Source organism: Geotrypetes seraphini, chromosome 1 (assembly GCF_902459505.1).
Source record: "Geotrypetes seraphini chromosome 1, aGeoSer1.1, whole genome shotgun sequence".
Taxonomy (NCBI): domain Eukaryota; kingdom Metazoa; phylum Chordata; class Amphibia; order Gymnophiona; family Dermophiidae; genus Geotrypetes; species Geotrypetes seraphini.
The window spans coordinates 77,906,999-77,933,115 of record NC_047084.1 but is presented as its reverse complement, the minus strand read 5'-3'; the positions used below and the strand labels follow the sequence as shown (position 1 = coordinate 77,933,115).

General features: G+C 41.7%; 1 protein-coding gene across 8 annotated transcripts in view; it reads right to left on the bottom strand.

Annotated features, from left to right (window-relative positions):
* Window positions 1-1,397: 1,397 nt before the first annotated feature.
* The window catches only part of ATP8B1 (ATPase phospholipid transporting 8B1), a 281,690-nt gene continuing 256,970 nt past the window's right edge, over window positions 1,398-26,117 (bottom strand). For all 8 annotated transcript variants that reach the window (XM_033933791.1, XM_033933758.1, XM_033933749.1 and 5 more), the window contains 6 exons: window positions 25,006-25,229; window positions 21,032-21,115; window positions 16,355-16,600; window positions 12,146-12,284; window positions 5,529-5,659; window positions 1,398-2,016 (listed from right to left, as the gene is read on the bottom strand). In XM_033933791.1, coding sequence (XP_033789682.1) covers window positions 1,789-2,016; window positions 5,529-5,659; window positions 12,146-12,284; window positions 16,355-16,600; window positions 21,032-21,115; window positions 25,006-25,229 — 1,052 coding nt within the window. In that variant the 3' untranslated portion in view covers window positions 1,398-1,788. The remainder of the gene's footprint in view (window positions 2,017-5,528; window positions 5,660-12,145; window positions 12,285-16,354; window positions 16,601-21,031; window positions 21,116-25,005; window positions 25,230-26,117) is intronic.

Sequence of the window (26,117 nt, the reverse complement as noted above, 5' to 3'; positions counted from 1 at the left end):
CATATATAAAGCAGTCTAGCCAAACTTTACAAGGGTTTCAAGACAGGGGGGGGGGGAAGGATAGCAAACAAAGCCACTGATCTGTTGGGATAACTCCCCAAGTTATTTGGAAATAAACCTGCTTGAATATTGACCCCCATGAGTTGCTAAGCATCTTAGCAGATCAAAAAACATGGTTTCCTAGACAAATCTAAATAAATTTAAGAGCTCCTTGTACGAAGGTGCGCTAGCGTTTTTAGTGCACGCACCGGATTAGGGCGCGCTAGTCGAAAAACTGCTGCCTGCTCAAGAGGAGGTGGTAGTGGCTAGTGCGCGGGGCATTTTAGCGCGCGCTATTCCCTGCGTTAAGGCCCTAACGCACCTTCGTAAAAGAAGCCCTAGGTGTGATGTTTCCCAGTTATGTCTTCTTATAAACAGGACCAAATTTAAGTGACGAACTCCACTCAATAGGAAAAGTGCAAAGACTCTACAAACTAATCCAGGGAAAGGCCTCAGAGATGGAGCCTACGCACAGTCATAGACTGAATGAATCAGCGTAGCTTCTTAGCTCCTAGCTCCAATCATTGGCCAGAAACCTGTTAAACTTATTTATTGAAACTCAACAACAAACTTTTTTATAAAACATTTTTTAAAGATTTTTTTAAATTTTTGTTATTTTGTTTTTCATGGTTTTTTTAAACCAACAACCCCTCTTAAGGCTAAAAATATCAAAAATTGCATGAAAACTACACTGAAATTTTAGCCTTAAGAGGGGTTGTTGGTTTAAAAAAAGCCATGAAAAACAAAATAACAAAAATTTAAAAAAATCTTAAAAAAATGTTTTATAAAAAAGTTTGTTGTTGAGTTTCAATAAATAAGTTTAACAGGTTTCTGGCCAATGATTGGAGCTAGGAGCTAAGAAGCTATGCTGATTCATTCAGTCTATGACTGTGCGTAGCCTCCATCTCTGAGGCCTTTCCCTGGATTAGTTTGTAGAGTCTTTGCACTTTTCCTATTGAGTGGAGTTAGTCACTTAAATTTGGTATTGTTTTTATAGACCACTCGGGATAATATATATAGGTTCTTATAATCAGGCACATCAATGTGGTGTGCCATTAAGAATGCTGTGGTATTTTGTAAACATCTATTCAATATTTCCTGGACAGGATAAATCCAACACCAGATGACATTTATCTAAACAATGCCCATTGCAAGAGTCCATTCAGTAAACTTGGAAAGATTGCAATATAAAGTCAATATTTCTGCTTAAATCCATCATTCTGTTTTGCCAAAAAAATATTTTAAGTGGTTAAAATAGTAATATTTCACCAAAATTTCAACTCCAAAAGAGTCCAATGTACAACTCCCAAAGGAAGGAAAGAAAATTGTATCATATTCCACAATTTACTAAAACCTGCTTACTGTGCCGGTAGGGTTTTATTTTGAGCTAAAATGAAAAAAAATATTCCGAGCAACAACTTTATTTGTCCAGGAAAAAAAATTCAGTTTTTCAGTGAAGGAAAACAGGCATATGATTTCCATTCCAACAGCCTAAAAGAACCCATCATTTCAAATAACTGTTAAGTTAAAAATAATAATAATTAAAAAATATCTTGGTCTTTGTATCACAAGTTACAACCAAGCAGTGGTGTAGAAAAGAGTAAGATTATAATATCCTTGTCAAATTAACAGTTTTATTTATTTCTTTATTTTTTAGGAGTCCTGAGTAGTATTTTCATTTTTTTTAAAAAAAAAGTTCTTGTGTAATCACTTGAATTAAAAATCTCCGCCAAAAGCCTTGAAAGCGAATTAGCTCATTTTCCTAGTCCGTATCAGTTCTGCAGCGTTGCCTCCTAGTACTGAATCTAGCGGAGCTCGTTTCTTAGGTAAGTTGCGCCCCGAGGCAATAAGATCAGCGTATCCTCGCTGATGGGAAAAGGCATAAGCAGAACGGCGGGTCGAAACACCACGACGGAAAACACTGTGTCTTGGCTTCCACTCCTCTTCAGCCTTGTACTTCTTACGATTCTTCTGAACCTAAGTGAGATTTTTTTGAATCAAAGTAAAGTTTATCACTTTTGCATCCCTTTATCAAAAACTGCATGAAAATTACACTGAAATTTTACCACACACTAACATCAACTCACATAGTATTAAGATGTACAGAAAATTGTACACATATAAAAATAAATCCCTCTTTATTGAAAATGAAAGTGAAACAATGTACTTATGTAGTTATATTGTAGATGTCACAGCAAAATCTTATGACTATAAATATTCTGGAAACATAACAAAAGTAGCTATTAAGTAGCATAAAGATGAAACATGAGAAAAAAAAAAGCATAAAAATTTATTTATTGATAGTTCTCAAAAACAAGTCATGATGTACAGTAGTAAAAACAGAGGTCCCAACAAGTATGTGTTTTTGGCAAATAAAGCCTTCCTCAGGAGTCCTTAGCAAAACAGAACAATGAGAATTTATAATGAAATAAATTTAAGAGATACCAGTGTCTTTGTTAAAAGGTGTGCATAGGACAATAGTACTGGAGAAAATGTGTGACAAAAATGTGCAAAAAATAATGCAAATTCTCTAATGAAAGGGTGAATCCCAAAATAAGAAATTAGACCACATCCTTTTGACAGAAAATAAAAATTGAGTGAAATGATCAAACCATTTTATAAAAGGGACAACTTATAGAAGTGAAATACAAGGAATGCTTTATAAAAAGTCTAATGGAGCAATGGATGACTGAATTTAGACTGAAGCTTAACTCAGAAAAAACAAAGTTTTTTGTAGCTTCACCGCACCTGTTTGATACTTAAGAACATAAGCAGTGCCTCTGCTGGGTCAGACCAGAGGTCCATCATGCCCAGCAGTCCGCTCACACAGCGGCCCATCAGGTCCAGAACCTGTATAGTAATCCTCTATTTATATCCTTCTATCCCCTTTTCCTTCAGGTAGTTATCTAATCCCTTCTTGAACCCCAATACTGTACACTGTCCTATTACACCTTCTGGAAGCACATTCTAGGTGTCCACCACCCTTTGGGTGAAGAAGAACTTCCTAGCATTGGTTCTGAATCTGTCCCCTCTTAATTTTTCCGAATACCCTCTCGTTCTTGTATTTATCAAAAGTTTGAAGAATCTGTCCCTCTCCACTTTCTCTATGCCCTTCATGATCTTGTAAGTCTCTATCATGTCCCCTCTAAGTCTCCTCTTTTCTAGGGAAAAGAGCCCAGTTTCTCTAATCTTTCAGCATATGAAAGGTTTTCCATACCTTTTATCAAACGTGTCGCTCTTTTCTGAACCCTCTCGAGTATTGCCATATTCTTAAGGTACGGCGACCAATATTGGACGCAGTACTCCAGATGCAGGCGCACCATTGCCCGATACAACGGCAGGATAACTTCTTTCGTTCTGGTTGTAATACCTTTCTTGATATTAACTAGCATTCTATTCGCCTTCTTAGAGGCCGCTGCGCACTGTGCCAACAGTTTCATTATCTTGTCCACTATTACCCCCAAGTCCTTTTCTTGGGTGCTTTCACCCATTACCAGCCCTCCCATCGTATAGCTGTACTTTGCAAGACTTTACATTTCTCTACATTAAACTTCATCTGCCATCTCGTCGCCCACTCTCCTAGTTTGTTCAGGTCCCTTTGTAAACCTTCGCAATCCTCTATATTCCTAACTCCACTAAATAGTTTGGTGTCGTCTGTGAATTTTATTACTTTGCACTTCGTCCCTGTTTCCAGATCATTTATAAATACATTGAACAGCAGCGGTCTGAGTACCGACCCCTGCGGAACACCACTTGTGACCATTCCCCAGTCCGAGTAGTGGCCCTTCACTCCCATCTTTTGCTTTCTACCTGCAAACCAATTTTTGATCCATCTATGTACATTTCCTTCCACCCCACTGTATATAAATAAATTCAGCTATCTACCATTAAGGTTTTGGGAATAATACTAGACCAGGGCTTGACTATGAAGAACCAGGTGGACTCTTTGGAAGCTTCGGTCCGTTAGGGCATATTTTGATGTTTCATCATTTAGAATTTTGGTACAGTCTCTTATACTAAGCCAGCTTGATTACTGCAATATTGCCTATTTGGCAATTTCCCAGAAGAATATGCAACGATTGCGAATAGTACAAAATGCAGCAGGGTCAGGCTGATTTTTAAGTTAAAGAAATGATGATCACGTAACACCCTTCTATCGAGTACTGCATTGGCTGCCAATGGAGGCGCGGGTGAAGTTTAAGTTTGGTTGCTTCTGTTTTAAGGTTTTGTTTGGTTTAGCTCCCAAATATATAATTGAGCTTTTCTCATTTGCAACCAACAGACATAAGAGAAACTCACATCTGAATTTTGATTTTCCGCCTGTTAGAGGATGTAAACTTAAAAAAACATCATAAAAATCTTGTTTCATATCAAGCAGCGTTACGGGGTAAGGATTCAGAACAATTGCTTTTGCTTACTGACACTTATGGGGAATTTAGGAGACATCAAAAAACATATCTGTTTTCAAAGTATTTAGGCAGCTAATTTGTAAAAATTTTATTATGCACTATTTTGTCCATTTTAGTGTCTCTAATTATTGGCTTTTAACTTTTTTAGTTCTATCCAACTTCTTTTATTTATTTATTTTTTTAACTATTGCAAACCGCGTAGAACTTTACGGCCTTGCGGTATATAAACTTATTATTACCACCATGCTAGATATGTGCATTAACATATGTTAATGTGAATATTCAAATTAAATACCATATTTTCACCATCTTGTATCTGCCAAAAGGATGTGGTCAGGTCATTTCTTATTGGGGTCCTTTTACTAAGGCGTGCTAGCCGTTTTAGCGCGTGCTAAACGCTAACATGTCCATTATATAGACGCATTAACATTTAGCGCATGCTAAAACAGCTAGCACGCCTTAGTAAAAGAATCCCATTATTTTTTAGCACGTTTTTGCCACGCATTTTCTTCAGCACTTTTTGTCCTGTAAACTCCTCTTAACAAAGACACTGGTATCTTTTGAATTTAATTCATTATAAATTCTCATTGTTCTGTTTTGTTAAGGACGCCTGAGGAAGGTTTTATTTGCCGAAACATGGACCGTGTTGGTTCCTATGTTTTACCACTGTACATAGTGACTTGTTTTTGAGAACTTTGTGGTTATCCAATACATACATTTTTATGCTTTTTATTTTTTCCTTTTACTACATAATATCCACATAATTTCCTTATACTACATATCTGCTTTTTTGTGGTGGTGGTTCTTTTTGTGATCATTGTTTACCCCTCTTTTTAGTTTGTAAATATTCTGGGTAACAAATCAGTTAGGGATAGAAATGATTGAATGTTCAATCTACTTTTGCCAGAAGTTAGGTTTTCCTACGTCAGACCTTTTAATCCGGTTTTTGACATAAATGTGTGTCTTTGTAAAAATAAGGACAACACAAATTACAAAAAGTTAAACAGGCCCTAAATCCCCAGAGTTTACACCTGCCATTACATAATAATGGATGCAGGCAAACCAGGCATCCCTACTTACTTTGTCACTGTCTGTGGGCCAAACTGTCTTTGAGAAGAAACGCAGTGCAACAACAGGAAAAAGGCAGATTGCAACCGTTAGAATTATTGTCAACCACAGATAGGGTTGCTTAAGTGCATTTGGAGCAGCCCCTGTGAAAAACGAGGAAAAACAATTAGTTCACTCTAATACAATTTCCCCCTCTTTTACAAAGGTGTGCTAAGCTTTTTAGCGTGCGCTAAACACACGCTAAACGCGTGCATGTTATCCTATGGATGCATTAGCGGTTAGCACACACATTAATTTAGCGCATGCTAATCTGTGCTAAAACACTTAGTGCGCCTTTGTAAAAGAGGGCCTAAATCTTTACTCAACATATACTGAACTGCTGGTAAAAGTAAATACAGTGGTACCTTGGATTATGAGCATAATCCGTTCTAGGAGCATGGTCGTAATCCAAAATGCTCGTTTATCAAAGCAAAATTCCCCATAGAAAATAGTGGCAACATCGATGATTCGTTCCAGAACCCGGGGTCTGTACCTGTCGGGTGCCAGCTGCTGCAGCACTGTCTCCTCCGTCCGCCTCCTCCAGCCGTCATCCGAAGAAGAACCCCACAGTGCCGCTTTGGGGGGATGCCTCCTCCATCCACCAGCCAGCCCTCCATGTCGGATGCCCCCCGCATGCTGGAGAGCCCCCACCCGAGCCCACGCAGCCGAGCGCCGCCCCACCTGCATGCCGCGCACAACCGCCGATGATTGACACTGTGCGCGTCACACGCAACGTGCAGGCGGGATGGCACCCGGCCACGCAGGCCCAGACAGAAGTCCTCCAAAGGTCCTCCAATCTGCGGAAGGCACCCGACGTGGAAGGCTGGCCAGAAGACGGAAGAGGAATCCCTCGAAGAAGTGTAAGTGCGAGTTTACGCCCAGTAGTGTCTACAGTGAACTATCCAAACACAAGGTTCACAAAGCTATGGGGCCAGACAACATACACCCCAGAGTACTCAGGGAGTTAAGAGACACCTTGACGAAACCACTATCAACACTCTTCAATCTCTCCCTTAGCAAAGGAAAAGTCCCGCTAGACTGGAAAACGGCTAATGTCATTCCACTCCACAAAAAAGGAAGCAGGACGGAAGCTACGAACTACAGACCAGTGAGTCTCACATCAATAGTGAGCAAACTAATGGAAACTCTAATCAAACACCAATTGGATACGGTCCTTAACGAGGGGAATCTACGAGATCCCCATCAACATGGGTTCACAAAGGGGAGGTCCTGTCAATCCAACCTGATCAGCTTCTTTGACTGGGTGACGAGGAAGCTGGATATTGGGGAGTCCCTGGACGTCGTGTACTTAGATTTCAGCAAAGCATTCAATAGCGTACCACACCGCAGGTTGTTGAGCAAGATGAGCTCTATAGGTTTGGGAGATACCTTGACTACATGGGTGGGGGACTGGCTAGGAGGTAGACTTCAGAGGGTGGTGGTGAATGGCTCCCCCTCCGAAACGACAGAGGTGATAAGTGGAGTGCCGCAGGGCTCGGTCTTGGGCCCAATCTTGTTCAACATCTTCATAAGGGACTTGGCTGAGGGGCTTCAGAGTAAATTAACGTTATTCGCCGATGACGCCAAATTATGCAATATAGTGGACAAGAACACAACAGGACCTGACAACAAATCCAAGACCGATAGTATGGCACACGACCTCCTCCTACTGGAGTATTGGTCCAGGACCTGGCAACTAAACTTCAATGCCAAAAAATGCAAGGTCATGCACCTTGGCAACAAAAATCCATGTAAGACTTACACTCTTAATGGTGAGATCCTAGAGAGAACTGTAGCGGAACGAGACTTAGGGGTAATCATCAGTGAGGACATGAAGACTGCAACTCAGGTGGAGAAAGCTTCATCTAAAGCCAGACAAATCATGGGTTGCATACGAAGGAGTTTCGTTAGCCGTAAGCCCGAAGTCATAATGCCATTATATAGGTCCATGGTGAGACCCCATCTGGAATACTGTGTACAATTCTGGAGACCACATTACCGCAAAGATGTGCTTAGACTTGAATCGGTCCAGCGAATGGCCACACTGATGGTCACGGGGCTCAGGGATCTCCCGTATGAGGAAAGGCTGAATAAATTGCAGCTCTACTCCCTAGAGGAACGCAGGGAGAGGGGGGACATGATCGAGACATTCAAGTACCTCACGCGCCGTATCGAGGTGGGGGAGGATATCTTCTTCTTCAAGGAACCCACGTCAACACGAGGGCATCCATGGAAAATCAGGGGAGGGACATTGCATGGCGACACCAGGAAATACTTCTTCACCGAGAGGGTGGTGGATCGATGGAATGGTCTTCCGATGCAGGTGAATGAGGCCAGCAGTGTGCCTGATTTTAAAGCTAAATGGGATCGAAAGGTGGGATCTCTTCGCAAAGGGAGGTAGGGGAGGGTCATTGGTGTGGGCAGACTTGATGGGCCTTGGCCCTTATCTGCCGTCACTTTCTATGTTTCTATGTTTATCGGGGCAGTGCTCGGTTTGCGAGTCAAAAGTTTGCTGAGTGTTTTGCTCGTCTTGCAAAACACTCGAAAACCGGATTACTCGCAAACCAAAGTTCCACTGTATTGTGTAACACAGAAAGGAATATTCCTTGAGGCAAAATGAGGGAGGAAGGCAGAAAGAGAAACTAAATATATACTTTTTTTTATCCTCATCATTTTCATAAGTTCTTTCACTAGTGCTATAGAAAATTATATCACTTCATATGCATTTGCTTTTCGGAATGGACTTCAAATGGTGAGTCTTTATTCTGTTTTTTTGATAAATCAGTGGATTGGTAGACGGTAATAAACATTTAAACATATTTTAGAAATCAACTATCCTATATAATAAAACCCTAGAGCGCGTATGCGCTCTTGAAACTTCGTGATCCCTGCCGCTGTGATTTCTGATCCGTGGCCGCGTTCCATTTTAGAACGCGGAGGCAGGGATCACTCTGGCCACTCCCCTCCTCCCGCCCTCACTCACCAACCCGAAGCAAGCTCGAACACACCTCCCGCCCTCACCTCACCAACCTGAAGCAAGCTCAAACACACCTCCTGCCGTCGCTCACCGCTGCTGCCGCCACCGCTGATCCTCCTCTTCGGGGCAGCCTGCGATCGTGGCCGGCTTTGGCGGGCCTCGCAGGCCGCTTTCCGGCCTCGGTGGCACGTTCCCTCTGACGCACAGGATCGCGTCGGGGGGAGCATGCTTCCGGGTTGGGGAGCAGCCTGCGAGGTTCGCTGGGGCCGGCCACCATGATCGCGGCCTGCTTTGAAGAGGAGCAGGCCAGAAGACGCCGGGATGGAGGGAGGGTAAGCAGGGGATCAATACAGGGGGCCAGAGTGAAAGGGGCTGCTTTGGGGGGAGGGGTGTGCTGAGGGGAGACAGAAGGGGCCATGGAGAGATAGGGAGAGGGAAAGGAGACTGCTTTGGGGGGGAGGTGTGCTGGGGACAGACAGTTTTGCTTTGGGGGGAAGACAGAAGGGGCCATGGAGAGATAGGGAGAGGGAAAGGGGGCTGCATTGGGGGAGGGATGTGCTCGGGGGAGACAGAAGGGGGCCATGGAGAGATAGGGAGAGGGAAAGAGGGCTGCTTTGGGGTGGAGGTGTGTTGGGGACAGACAGTTTTGCTCTGGGGGAAGACAGAATGGGCCATGGAGAGACAGGGAGAGGGAAAGGGGGCTGCTTTGGGGGAGGGGTGTGCTGGGGGGAGACAGAAGGGGCCATGGAGAGATAGGGAGAGGGAAAGGGGGCTGCTTTGGGGAGGCGGTGTGCTGGGGACAGACAGTTTTGCTTTGGGGGGAAGACAGAAGGGGCCATGGAGAGATAGGGAGAGGGAAAGGGGGCTGAATTGGGGGAGGGATGTGCTTGGGGGAGACAGAAGGAGGTCATGGAGAGATAGGGAGAGGGAAAGGGGGCTGCTTTGGGGTGGAGGTGTGTTGGGGACAGACAGTTTTACTCTGGGGGAAGACAGAATGGGCCATGGAGAGACAGGGAGAGGGAAAGGGGGCTGCTTTGGGGGAGGGGTGTGCTGGGGGAGACAGAAGGGGCCATGGAGAGATAGGGAGAGGGAAAGGGGGCTGCTTTGGGGAGGAGGTGTGCTGGGGACAGACAGTTTTGCTCTGGGGGAAGACAGAAGGGGCCATGGAGAGATAGGGAGAGGGAAAGGGGGCTGCTTTGGGGGAGGGATGTGCTGGGGAAACAGAAGGGGCCATGGAGAGATAGGGATAGGGAAAGGGGCTGCTTTGGGGGGGAGGTATGTTGGGGACAGACAGTTTTGCTCTGGGGGGAAGACAGAAGGCACCATGGAGAGACAGGGAGAGGGAAAGGGGGCTGAATTGGGGGAGGGATGTGCTCGGGGGAGACAGAAGGGGGATATGGAGAGATAGGGAGAGGGAAAGGGGGCTGCTTTGGGGAGGAGGTGTGCTGGGGACAGACAGTTTTGCTCTGGGGGAAGACAGAAGGGGCCATGGAGAGATAGGGAGAGGGAAAGGGGGCTGCTTTGGGGGAGGGGTGTGCTGGGGGAAACAGAAGGGGCCATGGAGAGATAGGGATAGGGAAAGGGGGTTGCTTTGGGGGGGAGGTATGCTGGGGACAGACAGTTTTGCTCTGGGGGAAGACAGAAGGCACCATGGAGAGACAGGGAGAGGGAAAGGGGGCTGCTTTGGGGGAGGAGTGTGCTGGGTGGGAGACAGAAGGGGCCATGGAGAGATAGGGAGAGGGAAAGGGGGCTGCTTTGGGTGGGAGGTGTGTTGGGAACAGACAGTTTTGCTCTGGGGGGAAGACAGAAAGGGCCATGGAGAGACAGGGAGAGGGAAAGGGGGCTGCTTTGGGGGGAGGGGTGTGCATAGGGCAAACAGCTTTGCTCTGGGGGAAGACAGAAAAATGCCATGGAGAGACAGTTAGGGACAGGGAAGGGGGCTGCTTTGGTGGGAGGTGTGTGCTGGGGGCAGACAGCTTTGCTCGGGGGGGGGGGGGGAGACAGAAGGACACAGACAGCGGCCAAGAAGAGAGAGATAAAGAAACACAGACAGACAGACACATCTATTCTAGCACCCGTTAATGTAACGGGCTTAAAGACTAGTTTTATATAAAGTTCCCTCCTTCCTTTTAGCTTTGCTTCTTCTGTAACCACAGGCAGAATGTTTTTCTCTGCTGGATAGATTACTGCAGTGTAACTTTTATACGGTGAAAATAACTAAAAATAGCTACACCAGTGGATTTCAAACCTGTCCTAAATATCCCCAGTCAGCCAGAGTTTCAGAATCTCCATTTCATGAAGATCTCTCATATATATCACTATTGCATACTTCCTGAAAACTCAACTAGCCAGCACCCAGCAGTCTTCCAGGTCGGGTTGGGGAACACTGGTCTGGATGACATGTTACAATTGTCCAGATATGCCTATTGTAGAGCTTGGGACTCTATGACTACCGTATTTTCACGCATATAACGCGCGTGTTATACACGATTTTACAAACCGTGCATAACCATGCGCGTTATATGCGTGAGCGCGTTTTACAACTTTTTTTTACGTAGTTCCTCCCCCCCCCCCCGATTCACCCCGCAGGACCGCTCGCACCCCCACCCCGAAGGACTGCTCACATGCACTCGCACCCCCACCCCGAAGGACCGCTCGCACGCACTCGCACCCACCCCCCCCACCCCGAAGGACCGCTCGCACCCCCACCCCATCATGTAGAAGCTCCTACCGTTGTCCTGCTGCTTCCTCTGCCGGCAGTCCCGGCCCTTCTGTGAGCCCTGCGTCTGCGCTGATTCCTCTTCCGGCGGTCCCGCCCTTTCTCTGACGTCGGGAGAGGAGAGTCGGGGTGGCCAGAGGAGAGTCGGGGCGGGCGAAAGGAGAGTCGGGGCGGGCGAAAGGAGAGTCGGGCAGCGACGGGAGAGTCGGGGCGGCATGCGCGGTATATAAAAATTTATTTACATAAATTACAGTTTCCCGCACGCTATACCCGTGTGCGCATTTTACACGGGTGCACGGTATATGAGTGAAAATACGGTAGTTGAGCTTTCCAAATATCTGAGATCCAGCATATACAAATGTGGACATCCTTTAAATAAATTGGCTGTGGAGTCTTTAGGACAGGCTTGGAAAGCTAATGGTCTACTTACTGCAGTCAGGGCCCGATTCTAAAAATGGTGCCCAAAGTTACGCAGTGGTAGGCACCCTAATGCCACCTAACATTATTGGTTTAATCAGCAAAAAAACCTAATTAAAACGTCATTATAAAAAAAAAAATTGGAGGCACCCAAAAAGGCTGCCATTAGCCTGCCTTTGGAGGCGCCTTATGGCAGGCAGGAAGTGGCATTAGGCATCTCCATAGGCGTGATTTTTGTGAAAGGTAGGTGCCAGAAATGTAAGCCTTTAAAACCCCAGCCTATATTTCTGGTGCCTACCTTTCCCAAAGCCGCGATTCTACAAACAGCGCTGTTGTGCGATTGACACGTAAATCGGTGGCCATTTTATAAGTGGCCGCCGATACCGGCACCATTTATAGAATCTGGGCCTAGATAGCTACCAGGATGAAATCAGTTCGCTTGAAATAAGGGTAGGAGACCAATTTCTTAATACTGACCTGTAAATATAAAGGTTGATGGGAACAGAACATGTATTCCAGCACTATGAAGGTCAAACATAATACCAAAATAAATAGCAATGCTTCCAAACACAGAGAAGGCATTCACAAATGTCCAGTATGATGTGTCCAAACCAATCTGTTGGAACAGAAATTTTTTAAAAAATTTTTCTAGTATTTTGCAATCTGAACTCATGGTTAATTTACATAAAGATACAAAAGATATTTAATAATGCAGATTCTAAGAAACCTAAGTAATTGTTTATGGTTAAATGATTTTTATTAGAGCCAGCAATAAAATATAGATAACAAAATTTCAGTCAGAGAAATAGGGCTCCAAAATCAATTTTGATGAATTCCCCCCCAATCCCTCCCCCCAACACCATCTCTAGAAGGATATAGTGAGACATCAAGTAATATACTCAACAATTCAAAATACAACTTCTGGCCACAGGAGTCATTGTGTTCCAGAAAGGCTCCCAGACAGCCATAAATCGCTCTCCCTGCAAAGTAGAAAGATCAGAAATGCCCCGACATTACCAAGACAACAAAAGAATCATCTGAGTCCGCCACAACGAGGTAGCTGGGGCCTCTAAATCTAGCCACTTTAGGAGGATGCACTTTAAGGGTGACAAAATGAACCAGCGAAGAAAGGCACTCAAACCCGGCTGTTTGGGATAATGAGAGGGAAGAACTCCAAAAAGCAGTGTAGGTGAAGATCTGATAGTCACCCTCCAAAGAGTCCCAATGTAGGTTAACCCTTTCAGGACCAAGGGACATATTTGTCCCATAACTTTAAAATCCTATAAATTTTGATTGGGATAGTCTACAGTTCTAAATTTGATATGTACGGATTCCATATGATACTGCCTTTATGTAAACAAACTGGTTCCGACATTCATTCATTAGCATCGTTGCCAGATTGACGAGAAGATTCACTTGCCACACTGTCCATAAGCCAGAAGTGTGATTTTTTAAATAAAAATAATGATATTTCACAAAAAAAATCAATTTTTTGGCATCTGCAAGCCCTTTTTACCATAAAAATGTCGTCAAAACCACAAAAATTGGCCTACGATCCTTATGGTCCTGAAAGGGTTAAGAGTCTAGACCAAAAAACCTGAATAGCTGGACAAGACCACAATATGTGGCCCAGAGTAGCACATTTATCACAAACTGCTTTAGGCCTAAGTTTGCACCATAAGCCCTTTGTGGCGAGACATAAATACAATATATTAATTTATATTGCATTTCCCAAAAGTATATATACTTCCTTAAAAAGCCAATCTGGCTACAGCACTTTGTATAAGATCCTCCAGTAACACCATTGCCAGATCTTGTGACCTTGATGTCCGAAGACTAGCATAGTCAGGCAAGTGGGTTTCATCCTTCAAATGCCTATGATGGAATTTGAGGGGAACTTTCATCTGTGAACTGTAGGCCGTAGACAATAATTCTTGTCTACAAAAATATAAGTTGTCCTTCGTCAAAGAAGCCACATAGTGTAGATAGGCAAATCTATCTACAAATGTAAGGCCATAGTCCCGACACAGTCGCTCAAAGGATTTCATTGTGCCATCTTCCATCACCAAATGAAATAAAAATTTCAACCCCCTTGCCTCCCACTGCGCAAACCGTGAACCCTCCCATGCCAGGCAAGAAATTGTTGTTCTAGCGAATAGGCAGGAAAGGAGACTCACGATCACTAATGCTATGGAACTTACACACCCATTTCCAAACCCTACGTAAGGGGAGGCCAAATACTTGAATTCTCACATCAGAAGGATGAGAGGAGGGGACAGAATGTAAGTAAGCACTAAAATGCTCCCCCGAAAAACATGCGAGTTCCAAAGGTGTGTTAGAAAAATAAGTGTACCTAAAGTAATCATTGATATGGCACATACCGCAACCCACGGTGAGATAGTGAAAATTTAACAGGCTCAGACCCTCCTTATAAGATGGTCATGCCACTTGCGAGTAGGTTAGACGAGTGTGACGACCCCGCCACAAAAATTGTTGAATCAATAGGATAAATTTGGTCTCATCGACACGCAACAAATAGAGCAGAAGAGCTTGAAAAACATATAGCCAAGTTGGAATAACAATCATATTAAGCAGTGCCACCTTACCTAAAAGAGAAAGCATAATCTGATAAGTGTGGAGCAGGGGATGCACATTAATAGCATACAGCGTGGAGAGATCAGAAAGAATATGGACGCCCAGATACTTAATGGCCCTGTCAGCCCACTGTAAAGGGAAGTCACCTTCCCACCGATGGCGAAGAAAAGGATGGGATGGCAAAGCCACCAATTTATCAAGGTTAATAGTAAGACCTGAGTAGAACCCATATTCTGCTATAAGATCCAGAGCTTACCGGTATTGTTCTGTGAAGTGGTGTGAGAGCCTGAAGAGCTTGGTGGGTCTGGATAGAGCGTATGAGAAGCAGTGAAGTTGAAACCCCTGACGCAGCAACTAGAGCGAAATGGAGGGTTCCCCGTCGGGTTCAGTGGCTGCAGGGCCCAGGAGGTGAAGGACTGAGAGATCCTGGATGCCGAAGCAGCTAAGTTGTTCTCTTTTTTTGCTGTGTGGACTACTTTGCTACAGTGCTGATTTACCCATTTTTTCACAACTGAGGACTGTGTGTCCCGGTGTGTTTTGTAACATCTCCCTGCAGGCTAGTATAGAGCTTTTTCTACTGGTTCTATATTTTGGAGTACAGGGTTAGCCTTGAAAGGTGGAGTATTTTGCCAGATGAAGCTGAACTGAGGCTTTTTCTCCACCTTTCTTTCCTTTCTTTTTCCCTGTTACTACCTGTTGTGTGATTGGCTTGTGTGTGTGTGAAATTAAAGCCTGTTAGTGTTGCAGAGGGGAGGTTTGTTGTCCATATGGGGTTCTGATTTAGAGGTAATATTATTGGAATTTAACTGACCTTTTTCCTGAGACTATATGTATTATTGGGGGGGAACCCCCCCCCACTTTACTGAATACAGATCGCCCCGGCGTTGTGGGGGGTTGTAACCCCCCACATTATACTGAAAACTTCACTTTTCCACTAAAAAACAGGGAAAAAGTTAAGTTTCCAGTATAATGAGGGGGGTTACAAGCCCCCAAACCCCCCACAACGCCACACAACGCTGGCGCGATCTGTATTCAGTAAAGTGGGGGGGTTCCCCACCAACACTGGAGCCCCTTAAAACACTGTTTTTCTTCGGCGCGGGCTTCCACCTTGCGCTCAGTTGCCTTTGTCGGCGCACGCTTTTGACTATGAACCCAATGGTTAGAGTAATAGGCTGAGAACGAGGGAAACCAGGTTCACATCCTAATGCCACTTCTTATGATCGTGGGCCAGGTTGTTTAACCCTCCTTTGTCTCAGGTACAAATAGGTATTTTCAGAGAGCTGAATCTACCCTATCTGAACGTAACTGGCCTTAGACTACTGAGAAAGTCATGAGATAAATCCAAATCCCAACTGCTGTAACATCTACTTACTATGCATTCATTCACTAATAATAGAACTACATATCAAACTATTTGAATCTTAACAAGCATGCATATTCAGTAGGGAGATCCTAAAAACTCAACTGCTTTGAGGCCCTTGAGGACCAAGGTTGCTTACCTCTGGTCTAATACAGCATTGTGAAGTGGGGACACTGGATCATCTTTTATTTTATTGTCCATTGATATTTAATTTTTGGAAAGCAATTTGGGGTAAAATTAATTTTGGCTTAGGTGTCGCTATTCCGCTGTCATGTGATGTGATTTTATTTGGGACATCGTTACAATCTAAAAGTCCAATTGACAAAAATAAGGATAGACTTCTTCTTATAATGACTGAGGTGGCCATACAATTAATCACCAGAAATTGGAAAAAAAGCTGAATTTTACTTTTTGGTGGGAAACAATCTGCTTATACTACCGTTATGAAAGAATGTTAGCGGAGCAATATGGGCAAAGTAAGAAATTTGGAGTCCATTGGAGTCATTTGTTAAATACCTTAATGATTAATATCACCTACCATATTTGATTTTAGTTCCATGCGCATCCAGGAAAGGAGGGAGGGATGGGTGAAGAGATTTCAGTAATTTGGAAGTATGTAAGTGCTGTTTTTTGAATTCTTGAATCTATGCGTGTTACACTTTTGGTATGTTTAATAAAATCAATAAAGAATTAAAAAAAAAAAAAAAAGAAAGAAAGAAAGATGGCCTTACCTGGCAGTTGACAGTAACTATCAAGGCAGTGGCTGCTGTGACTGCAAATGACTGGTAGTCAGAAGGTGCCTCTCCATCTTGACCCATGGTGAGCAAGAAAGCTCCATAGGGTATGAAGAATACAACCAAGGAGGTAATAATACCATGAAATAAGCTTATAAAAAATTTCTGATAGTTGAACAGAAGATCTTTTTGTCCAGGGATATACAAGAAAGGGAAACGAAGACTTAGCTTGTCACTTACATCCTAAAGGGAGAGAAAAATGCCCATACCAAAGGTCAAACCAAGACATAGTTGTGCTGTGATTTGCATGCAACACTAAGGGCTAGATTTAATACAGTGCGTTAATGCATTATTTACCCCAGTCTCCATTTTATGCAATGGGACCTTTGAATAATGATCATTAACTATGTTAGAATGCACACACACAAATGTATTTCAATAAATAGGCCCCTATGGCTAGATCTACAAGAGGTTTTCTCCCATACACAAACTGGGTCCAAAATGTAGTTAATATTTGATTACTAAGTAATCACTCCCACCCTAGTGTTTTTGCAGAGTTGGAAGAACATAAATGAATTATATTACCTATCATTTATATTCTACCAACACCAATAAATACAGTCGTTAATCTAATAGTTTAGTTTGAAAAAATGTAACATTAACTTTAATCTGGAATTGCCAATGTTTTTGAGGAAAACTCCATTTTGTGTGTAAGTAAATAGAGCAGATTTCAGAATCCAATTTTTCTGGCTGTACAGACACTCTAGTTTGAGGAGGAAACTGTACTTAAACAAAAAATTATCCAATAATTGCATTTTTTGGCATGGAATCTTCAAATTTTGCTGAACTTATGGATATGCTGTATAGAAATACAATGTTATGTTATGTTACAGCATATAATAAAAATGCACAACAGAATACATAAAACAAAATACACAGACTGACCTTCACTGGACCCAATGTTATATTTTTAACTTAACAGATTTCTAACACAAAGTTCTAGGTATCAACATGGTTGAGTGGGGTTAAGATGGGAGAAGTGTGGTACTTTGTATATAAAAACTGTACAAATAATTAGTTTTGTAGTTGGTTGATGAAACCACTTTGGATGAAAAAAATTGTAGGTGACATTGTAAAATTATAAAATAAAATGAAATAAAAAGCCAAACCAGCCCTCTAAACTAGGATAAACAACCTTCATTTCATCATATTAAGCCAAACACCAACACACCTGTCAGAACATTTCTTTCAATAAGGACACACAGTAAAACAGACTCATCTAAATTTATTTCTCGAGAGCTACAAACAGGGATATCCCTAATAAATATGCCTGAGAAAGATTTGCATGCCCACCACATGCAGTGTATGCAGATCTCTCTCGTGCATATTCATTAGGGATATCCTGAAAACTTGGGGCTCCTTTTACTAAGGTGCGCTAGCGTTTTTAGCACACGCTAACCCTGCGCTACGTGGCTAGAACTAATGCCAGCTCAATGCTGGTGTTAGCGTCTAGCGCACGGCATTGTAGCGTGCGCTATTCCATGCATTAAAGCCCTAACGCAGATTAGTAAAAGGAGCCCTTGGTCTGCTGCAGCCCTTGAGGACTGAACAAGCCTGGTCTATACTTAACTATCCAAAAGAAAATTTCACTCATGACTTCATGTGAACTGAAATATGTTCACTATTTTAAAAACAAAAAGACTGAACCAACACATGGGTATTTATGACTCATTTTAGAAGTCTCTATGACTTTTTATTAAGGGAGGTGTACCTAGACACACCACCTTGTTTCTTATATAAAACAAAGCACTTCCAGTAGGAGCAGTTTGGATAATTCCTAACTGGTACTCAACCAATTTCCTCTCAATACCTGCTATTGTGAGACTTCTTATTCTACATTCTTTTCAGTCTAGAAATCTCTTACAAAATACAAGTCAACCACCATTTTGGTAGCCCTCCTTTGAATTACTTCTTCCTTATCAATGTCAGTTGTAGATATGGACTCCAGAATGGCACATGAAAGGTACTGTAGATCTCCAGTGAAAGCTTATATAGTCGCCAACCAGGAAAGAGGCCTGGTAATCATCTTTGAAGACTTCTAGGTAGCTAGTCAGTCTGACAAAACAGGTAAGAAAGCTAATAGTGCGTACTTGGATGCATAGAGAAATTGACACTTCTCTAACAACCCTAGGTCTTTTTTCTAATTGAAAGAGTGGTATTAAGTAGATTGAAATTTTACTCCATCAAAAATTACAAAGACTAGGGGACTCGAAGTTACAGGGAAATACTTTTAAAACCAATAGGAGGAAATATTTTTTCACTCAGAGAACAGTTAAGATCTGGAGTGCATTGCCTTTGTGTGGGTACAATCAAAGTGGTTTACATCTACTATATTGCAGGGGCAACGGAGGGTTAAGTGATTTGACCAGGATCACAAGGAGCTACAATGAGAATCAAATCCAGTTCCCCAGGTTCTTAGCCCACTCCATTAGGCTACTCCTCCATTCCTTTAACTTTTGGATTTCTATACTAAACTATCTTTCTATGTTTCCAGTTTGTTTAAAAAAATTCTCATCTATCCCCCTCTTAGAACATACTAGCTGATGCCCCGGCGTTGCACGGGTATTTAATTATAGCAATAACACTGTAAATGGATTCAAATAAAGATACTTTATAGTGGTGAATGAAATTATTTTTTTACAGCTTTATAAAAAGTACAATATTCAAATAATAATGTGAAATATTTGACAAAATGAATACAATACAACTAACACAAAACTTGATTATAAACAACATTTTTAGTTTCACCTCCAGGAGCAAGAACATATAAATTCTTGGGTGAACCCACCCTTGAGCAAGCAACATAGAGTTGACCATGGGAAAAACAGGGGGATCTTAAATCCACTTCACAGTATGTAATAGTCTGTCCCTGTGATTTGTTGATTGTGATAGAGAATGCAAGTATCACTGGAATTTGCAATCTCTTAAACTGAAAAGGAAGATGTGTTGCAAGTTTCGTTCAAATCGGGCAAGCCGTTTTGCGTTGGCAGCTTTTTACAATTTTTCCATTGACATGAATGAGTGAAATCTGATTTTATGTTTGTAGCTCCGCCCACGTGTGCAGGTGGGCCGCGAGACCCCCAGAACATATCACCCCAGGTAGTGAGGGATCTGCATACCAAGTTTAGTTCAAAGCGGGCAAGCCGTTTTTGTGTTGGCAGCTTTTTACATTTTTGCCATTGACATGAATGGTTGAAATCTGATTTTCAGTTTGTAGCTCCGCCCACGTGTGCAGGTGGGCCGCGAGACCCCCAGAACATATCATCCCAGGTAGTGAGGGATCAGCATACCAAGTTTGGTTCAAATCGGTCAAGCCGTTTTTGCGTGATCGCGGCACAAACACACACACATACATACCTCCGATTTTATATATATAGATTAAACGATGGCAATAAAATGACCCATGCCATTTGACTTGTAAGAGCAGTATTTTTCAAACTTTTGTAGTTCCGGCACACTAAATGGAGCAAATGTTTTTCACAGAACATTATAATTGAAATTATAAAATTGGAAAACCAACAAAAAATTAAATTTGAGAGTTATTTAAAGTTCTTTAAACTATTTATGGGTAACTGTAACAAAGTTGAAACTAAAATGCCTCTATAGGGATTAGTGGGAGGGGAGAGTGGGGGGTTGGGTTGGTTGGTTAATTGGGACTCTATTATTACTAATTTTCTGGGTGAGATTATGAGATCCTTTCTCTTTGGGTGGTGTGGGTACTGTGCTTTGTCTTCGGGGGGGGGGGCTTGTGTTGTGGGTTTGCTGATTTGTGGTTTGTATTTGAGTGGTTGGAGTATACATTGCTGTTTTATTCGCTGACAGCACCGTTGATCTGTATCTACATGCTTGTTATTGTTGTGTGCTTTTGCTGTATACTTTGATATATTTTTCAATAAAAGTTTCCATTAAAAAAAAAAAAAAGAATTGCTAATCAATGCGATGGATGTGCTTATTTGAGTGCAAATTAACTAAAAATGTGGCTCAATAGTCAACAAGCAAACACACATTTCATCATCCGCCATCTGCAGTCACTCTTTTTTGTTATTTAACTTCTGTCAAAGCTGAAAAATCCAAGTGTGCAAAGATAAGAAGATCCAAACAGTAACAAATCCTTGATTGCATTGTTGCTCAACGTAGGATAGCTACTGCATAAAAATATAAAACTACAATTACTTGCCATTAGTTTTCAAGGACCAATCACATCAAAGGAATGATGCTTTTCTTGGCAGTGGTATCCTTATGCATACAGACGCTCATAATATTGACAGACTCTTGCGTACATGTCATCTATTCTAGTGTATACTTATGAGTGGAATTTTTAAAAGATAAAGTAAAATTCTGGAATCTCTCGTGACACGGCACTTTGCCATGGCACACAGTTTAAGAGATGCTGTGTTAGGGCTATAACAGCTGCTCCACACTTCTCAGAAGTGCAAAAAGGAGTTTTACATATACTTTGTCCGAGACTTTTAGCTGATGTTTCGCATCTGCCCTCTGCATTACTTATGGGAATAACAATCCAAAGTAGCTAAAATGACAATTTCTTTTTCACATTTTAAATTTAGCACTCGACAGAATTAAAAAAATGAAATCATTAGCAGCAAGAACACATACCTGGTCCAGCAAGCCAACAAGGAGAACTGGAAGACTGGAATACAGTACGTTGTAAAGGGCAATGAACCAGTCTTCATACGCTGGCTACAAGAGAACAGTAACATAAGCATTATAAGAAAGTGGGTACATTTCACATATTATGCTTTCACCAAGTCTGAAAGATTTGTTTTACAGATAATTAGGGTCTTGGAAGCATGACAATAAAATCTTATATTACCGATCCATAAACCTTGCCCTCAAAGTAAAAATTATTTTGACCCAGCTATTTTTTCCTTCTCTTGTACTTCTAGTTCAGTCAGAACTTGGGCTGTTCATTTTTTTTGTTTATAAGAATTTTCATACATAATACACAAGGATCCACTTGTTACAAAAAAAAAAAAAAAAATCGTATCTTTCTAAACACCATCAATAACACCTTACTTCAAAAGACAGACCCACAGAAGTACCACCTAATACTCAAGAGATTTCATTGTACTAGGCTTTATGTACTACTTCCTCACCGGGTCTTCCAGCTTATATCAAAATATTTCAAATAAATTATTTTAACCACCTTAGATGTGTATATGAACATCTTTTGAAGTGAGGTGTTATTGAAGGTGTTTAGAAATATACACGTTCAAGATATTAGTTGAACTATATACTCTCACAGACTCATTAACTTATAGTGCTGTTTTGAAAAAAGAAAAAAAAAAAAAAAAAAAAAAAAAGCATAAATAACACACTACTATCCTTCTTAGACCAGAAAGGGGGCTACATCAAGAAGAAAAGGAGATCAAGGCAGTATTCAAGGCCCAGTTAAAAGCCCACCCTTTGACAGTGCTTTTGACTCCTAACTCCCCTCACCTTGGGCTCTGCATTCCCAACCCTATATGTCACTTCTTTCTGCCCAAGTTAGATTCTAAGCTCTTCTGAGAAGGGAACGTCTATAAATGTGAAAATGTACAGCACTGCGTACGCCCTTCAGCGCTATATAAGTGATAAGTAGTAGTAGTAGATCCATTAGCAAGAAATTCCTTAAATAAAACAAAGGGCTATCACACCTATGCAATGGTAGAATCTACTTCTATCTGAACAAAACATTATTTCTTAATGAGCTTCTTTAAATATATAAAGGCTTTCAGCTGTTCTGAAGGAAAGAAAACATCTTTTAATTCCCCCCCCCCCAGCTGTACCAAACAATTACAAGGATAAACCAATCTAAATGATACTCCAAAATTCAGTCTTGTCTATAGGTAAAAAAAAAAAAATCAATCTTCCTACATTCATGTTTAATTTTATTCACATCTCTGTCGTAAAAGGGACCTTAGAATTACAGAAGTAAAATTTCATCACATTTAGATATTGTTTCAAAATAAAACAGACTATCAAATTCGATCTTTGTGTTGATTCAGATACAGGTTCTTCTAAGATTACTGAAAGATCATTTAATAATAATAACTTTATTCTTCTATACCGCCACAATCTTGCGACTTCTAGGCGGTTTACAATCAAGAGAGCTGGACATTCATCGAAACACAATATGCAGATATACATATGAAATACAGATAGCATAGACTTTAAGAAAGCAAGAATATAGAAATACAATTTGCTTAGCAAGAGTATAAGATGTACATTTTGGTAGGTAATATCAGAGAGGACCTGTTTGGAATAAGCTGCATGTTTTAGAAAATAACAACGAAAAATTACGATATTATAAAGATAATAGTTTATATGTATCACAGTTTCGTGAGAATCAGGTGGACTAAGGAGGGGGGGGGAATAAAGGTAGGGGGTGGTGGGAAGAGGTAAGGGGGGTAAAGGTAGGGGTGCCACATTTGTCATCAGTGCTATCGTCAAAGCACTTGGCCATGATGTAAATGAAATAATGTTGCGAAGAAGCTCTGAAGTTCATGGTGCAAGAATCATGAGGAGGCAGCCACTCTGAAGGATGAATTCCTTGTTATTAGAATATTAACTCCAATTTCTGTTGTCCTGAAACTTGTATAAATCTAAATTTCACCTTGGTAATTCTTCTTGGACATATTCAAATAACACACCTTGTTCAAAGGGGTAAACTTGTCTGAGGTAAAATGAAACACTTCAACAAACTACTTCTTAAACATGTCCATTGATAGACTTCTTGGATCCATAGGAAAATTCAAAACCTGAAGGTTTAATCTTCTATTATAATTCTCCAATTGTTCTACCTTCCTCCGTAATTGCACTTGATCATTAATAATTACATTTCTAGATTCTTGGAAACTTTGAATATCCAAATAAATCTGCTGGAACTTGCTGGAGGATTCCTGTTTAACCTCTTCCACAGTGGCTTTGGTGGTGTATAAGAATAAAATTATTATTATTATTATAGTAGTGAATAAAGATGTTACCTCAACTGAAGTTTTCTTCACTGTAGATGTCAATTCTGTAATAGCCTTCCAAATAGATTCAAGAGTTACCATCACAGAAGTGTTAGAAGTTCCTGCTCCATCAACGATCAAAAACTCTTGAGCATCTACTTGACTGAGCCTTGCCCCCACCAAGGGCCTCAACTGACTTCGGTAATTGATTCTTGCTCCTGAAATGACTCCGCTGAGGACCCGGGACATGGTGGGCTGACATGGATCTGGGCGAGATCAGCTGATATTGTGCCCCAAAAGAAGAGCTGCTCCTTCTGACTGATTCAATGCAGGTGTTGCTCCCACAATTTGCTCACTAATTACTGCAGTCCTGGTGACATACCATTCAATCCTTTGTTGGACTGGGGAAGATGCCTGGATTGGTGAGGATATCAACCGAACTACGCCTTTTCTCTTAGTTTGGGGGCATATTGAAACTCATCAGCAAGAAACTCAATGCATCAGGAGAGATATGGAGCTCGCTAGCAACATGTTGCCATCTTGACTACTCCCCTCATCCAATGTGTATTAAAAATTTTAACTCACATTAACACAGGTCTCTCACTCCCTCCCCCTACCAAACAGTACGGTATCTCTTTCCTCCTTCCTCTTCCCCCCCCCCACAGTCTAATATCCCTCCCTCTGACCTTCCATATACTGCTGGCCAGCTCCAGTCTCTTTCTCTCTAGTAGTCTCAGTTACACAGAACAGGAAGTTACTTCACCCAGGCCATGGTTAAAAGCAATTGTTAATTACATGATAACCAGAACAGAGCTAGGGAAATACAACATATGTACTTGTACATTGCCTGTTGGATAGTTCAGCCACGCACAGTGCAGTACTCGACCTTTAGTAGTGTGGCAGCCATGAGGTTAGAAACATGGATTCTCCATTGCAAGATTGTACCATTGAAGAATGTGCAGTAGTGCACTTTCTTTGGGCAGAAAGAAACCTGTAGGATATTAACTCAGTATGTACATAGCACCATGAATCAATGAAAGGTTTATGAGTAGGTAAAAAGGGTAAAGGATTTCAATCTCCTGGGCTGTTTTGTAAACAAAGACACAACTAGCAGGGAGGAAATACTCAGCAGAATAGGAATTTGTCACTCTTCAATGAAAGCTCTCGACAAAGTATTCAAAGGCAAGGAGATAACACTCCAAATGAAGATCAGACTTGTCCACACACACATTTTCACAGTGGTCAGTTATGGATGCAAAAGCTGGACACTACGGAAACAAGACAAAAAGAAGATCGACTCATTTGGTGCTGGAGAAGGATTTTAGGTGTGCCATGGACCACGAGAAGAACTAACAAATTGATTCTGGAAGAGATCAAACCAGCTATGTCACTCGAAGCCCAAATGATGAAGTGATGACTCTTATTTTGGTTACACCTTCAGAAGAGAGAAGATTGAAGGAACCAGGCAAAGAGAGCGACCAGCAATCAACAACAAAAAATAAGTAAATAAAGCAAAATCTAAAACCACAGAAAACAATTTCAGAGCTTTAATCTTCAGTCTCAAAAAGTACAAGTGTGCTTTATCAAGAGAATTTCTATGGATTATTGCTACTAGAGAAATGCTCCATTTCTTACCTGTGCAGAAAATCCATTGAAGAATGAGTACCAGAAGTGAACTAACGTAAAAGCAAAGTTTTTGTAGAAGAAGTATCGCAGGAACTTGCACATCCTGATGTAGGACCAGCGGCCGTGGACTAGGAGCAGTCTCTGCAGAAATCGGAACTGAGCGAAGGAGTAGTCGCTGGACATAACTGCCTGCATGCCTTCCTGTCCGCTTATGCCAACACCAATGTGGGCAGCTGAAAAACGGAATATATCTTCAGTGAAAAACATCTCCAAGTTTATTAAACTTTGATATACCGCTTACAATAGCTACAGTAAAAAAGTTTAAAATTTGGGGGGGATAAAAACAGACACATACGACGTGACATAATGTACAGAAATGAGCTGAAAGGTGGGAGGAATTACATTTGTAAATAGAAAAGATACATAAAAGGAAGTTACATTAGGGAGGGATTGTTAAGTTCTTCCTTTTGAGTCATTAGAGGAAGGGAAATCATATGTTGTAGGCATCCCTGAATAGGAAGGTTTTAAGTTTACTTTAGATTTTTCAAGATTGGTCTCTTGTGTGTGTTCCAAAGCATAGGGGCTGTGACTAAGAATATTTGTTTCCTAGTGGTATCGTAAAAAAATATGTCTTACTGATAGAATGTGCAAGAGAAATTGATTGCTGGAGCGAAGTGTTCTTGGAGAGCAGTAGGGGATGAGTAGTCTGTCTATAAATCCTGCAGTCTGAGATGCTGACAAGCTAACCTAGGCAATTACCTGTCAATTAAATCAGTGTTAACAGGAACAACTGTTAACTACTCTGCATCAAATCAGGTGGATTTCAGTCTTCTAAGATCAGCACAACTGACTTATGAATTTAAAAACTGCTTGTGGCATCAGCATCTGTACAAGCTGGAAATAAGTATGGTCAATTAACGGTAGAATTTCCCTTAATTTTTTAAAGAGATTGGTGTGTCTTTGAGTGTGCCCTATGGACTTGTCAAGCTGCTATGACTGGAAGGTGAACTCTTCTCCCAGGGAGGTTTAACAGCCTTCCCTTCAGAGTTTCATATCTCTGAGCTTTTTTACAAGCCACATTGGGTCACACTTCATTGACTCCTTCTCTATTGAAGCCAGTT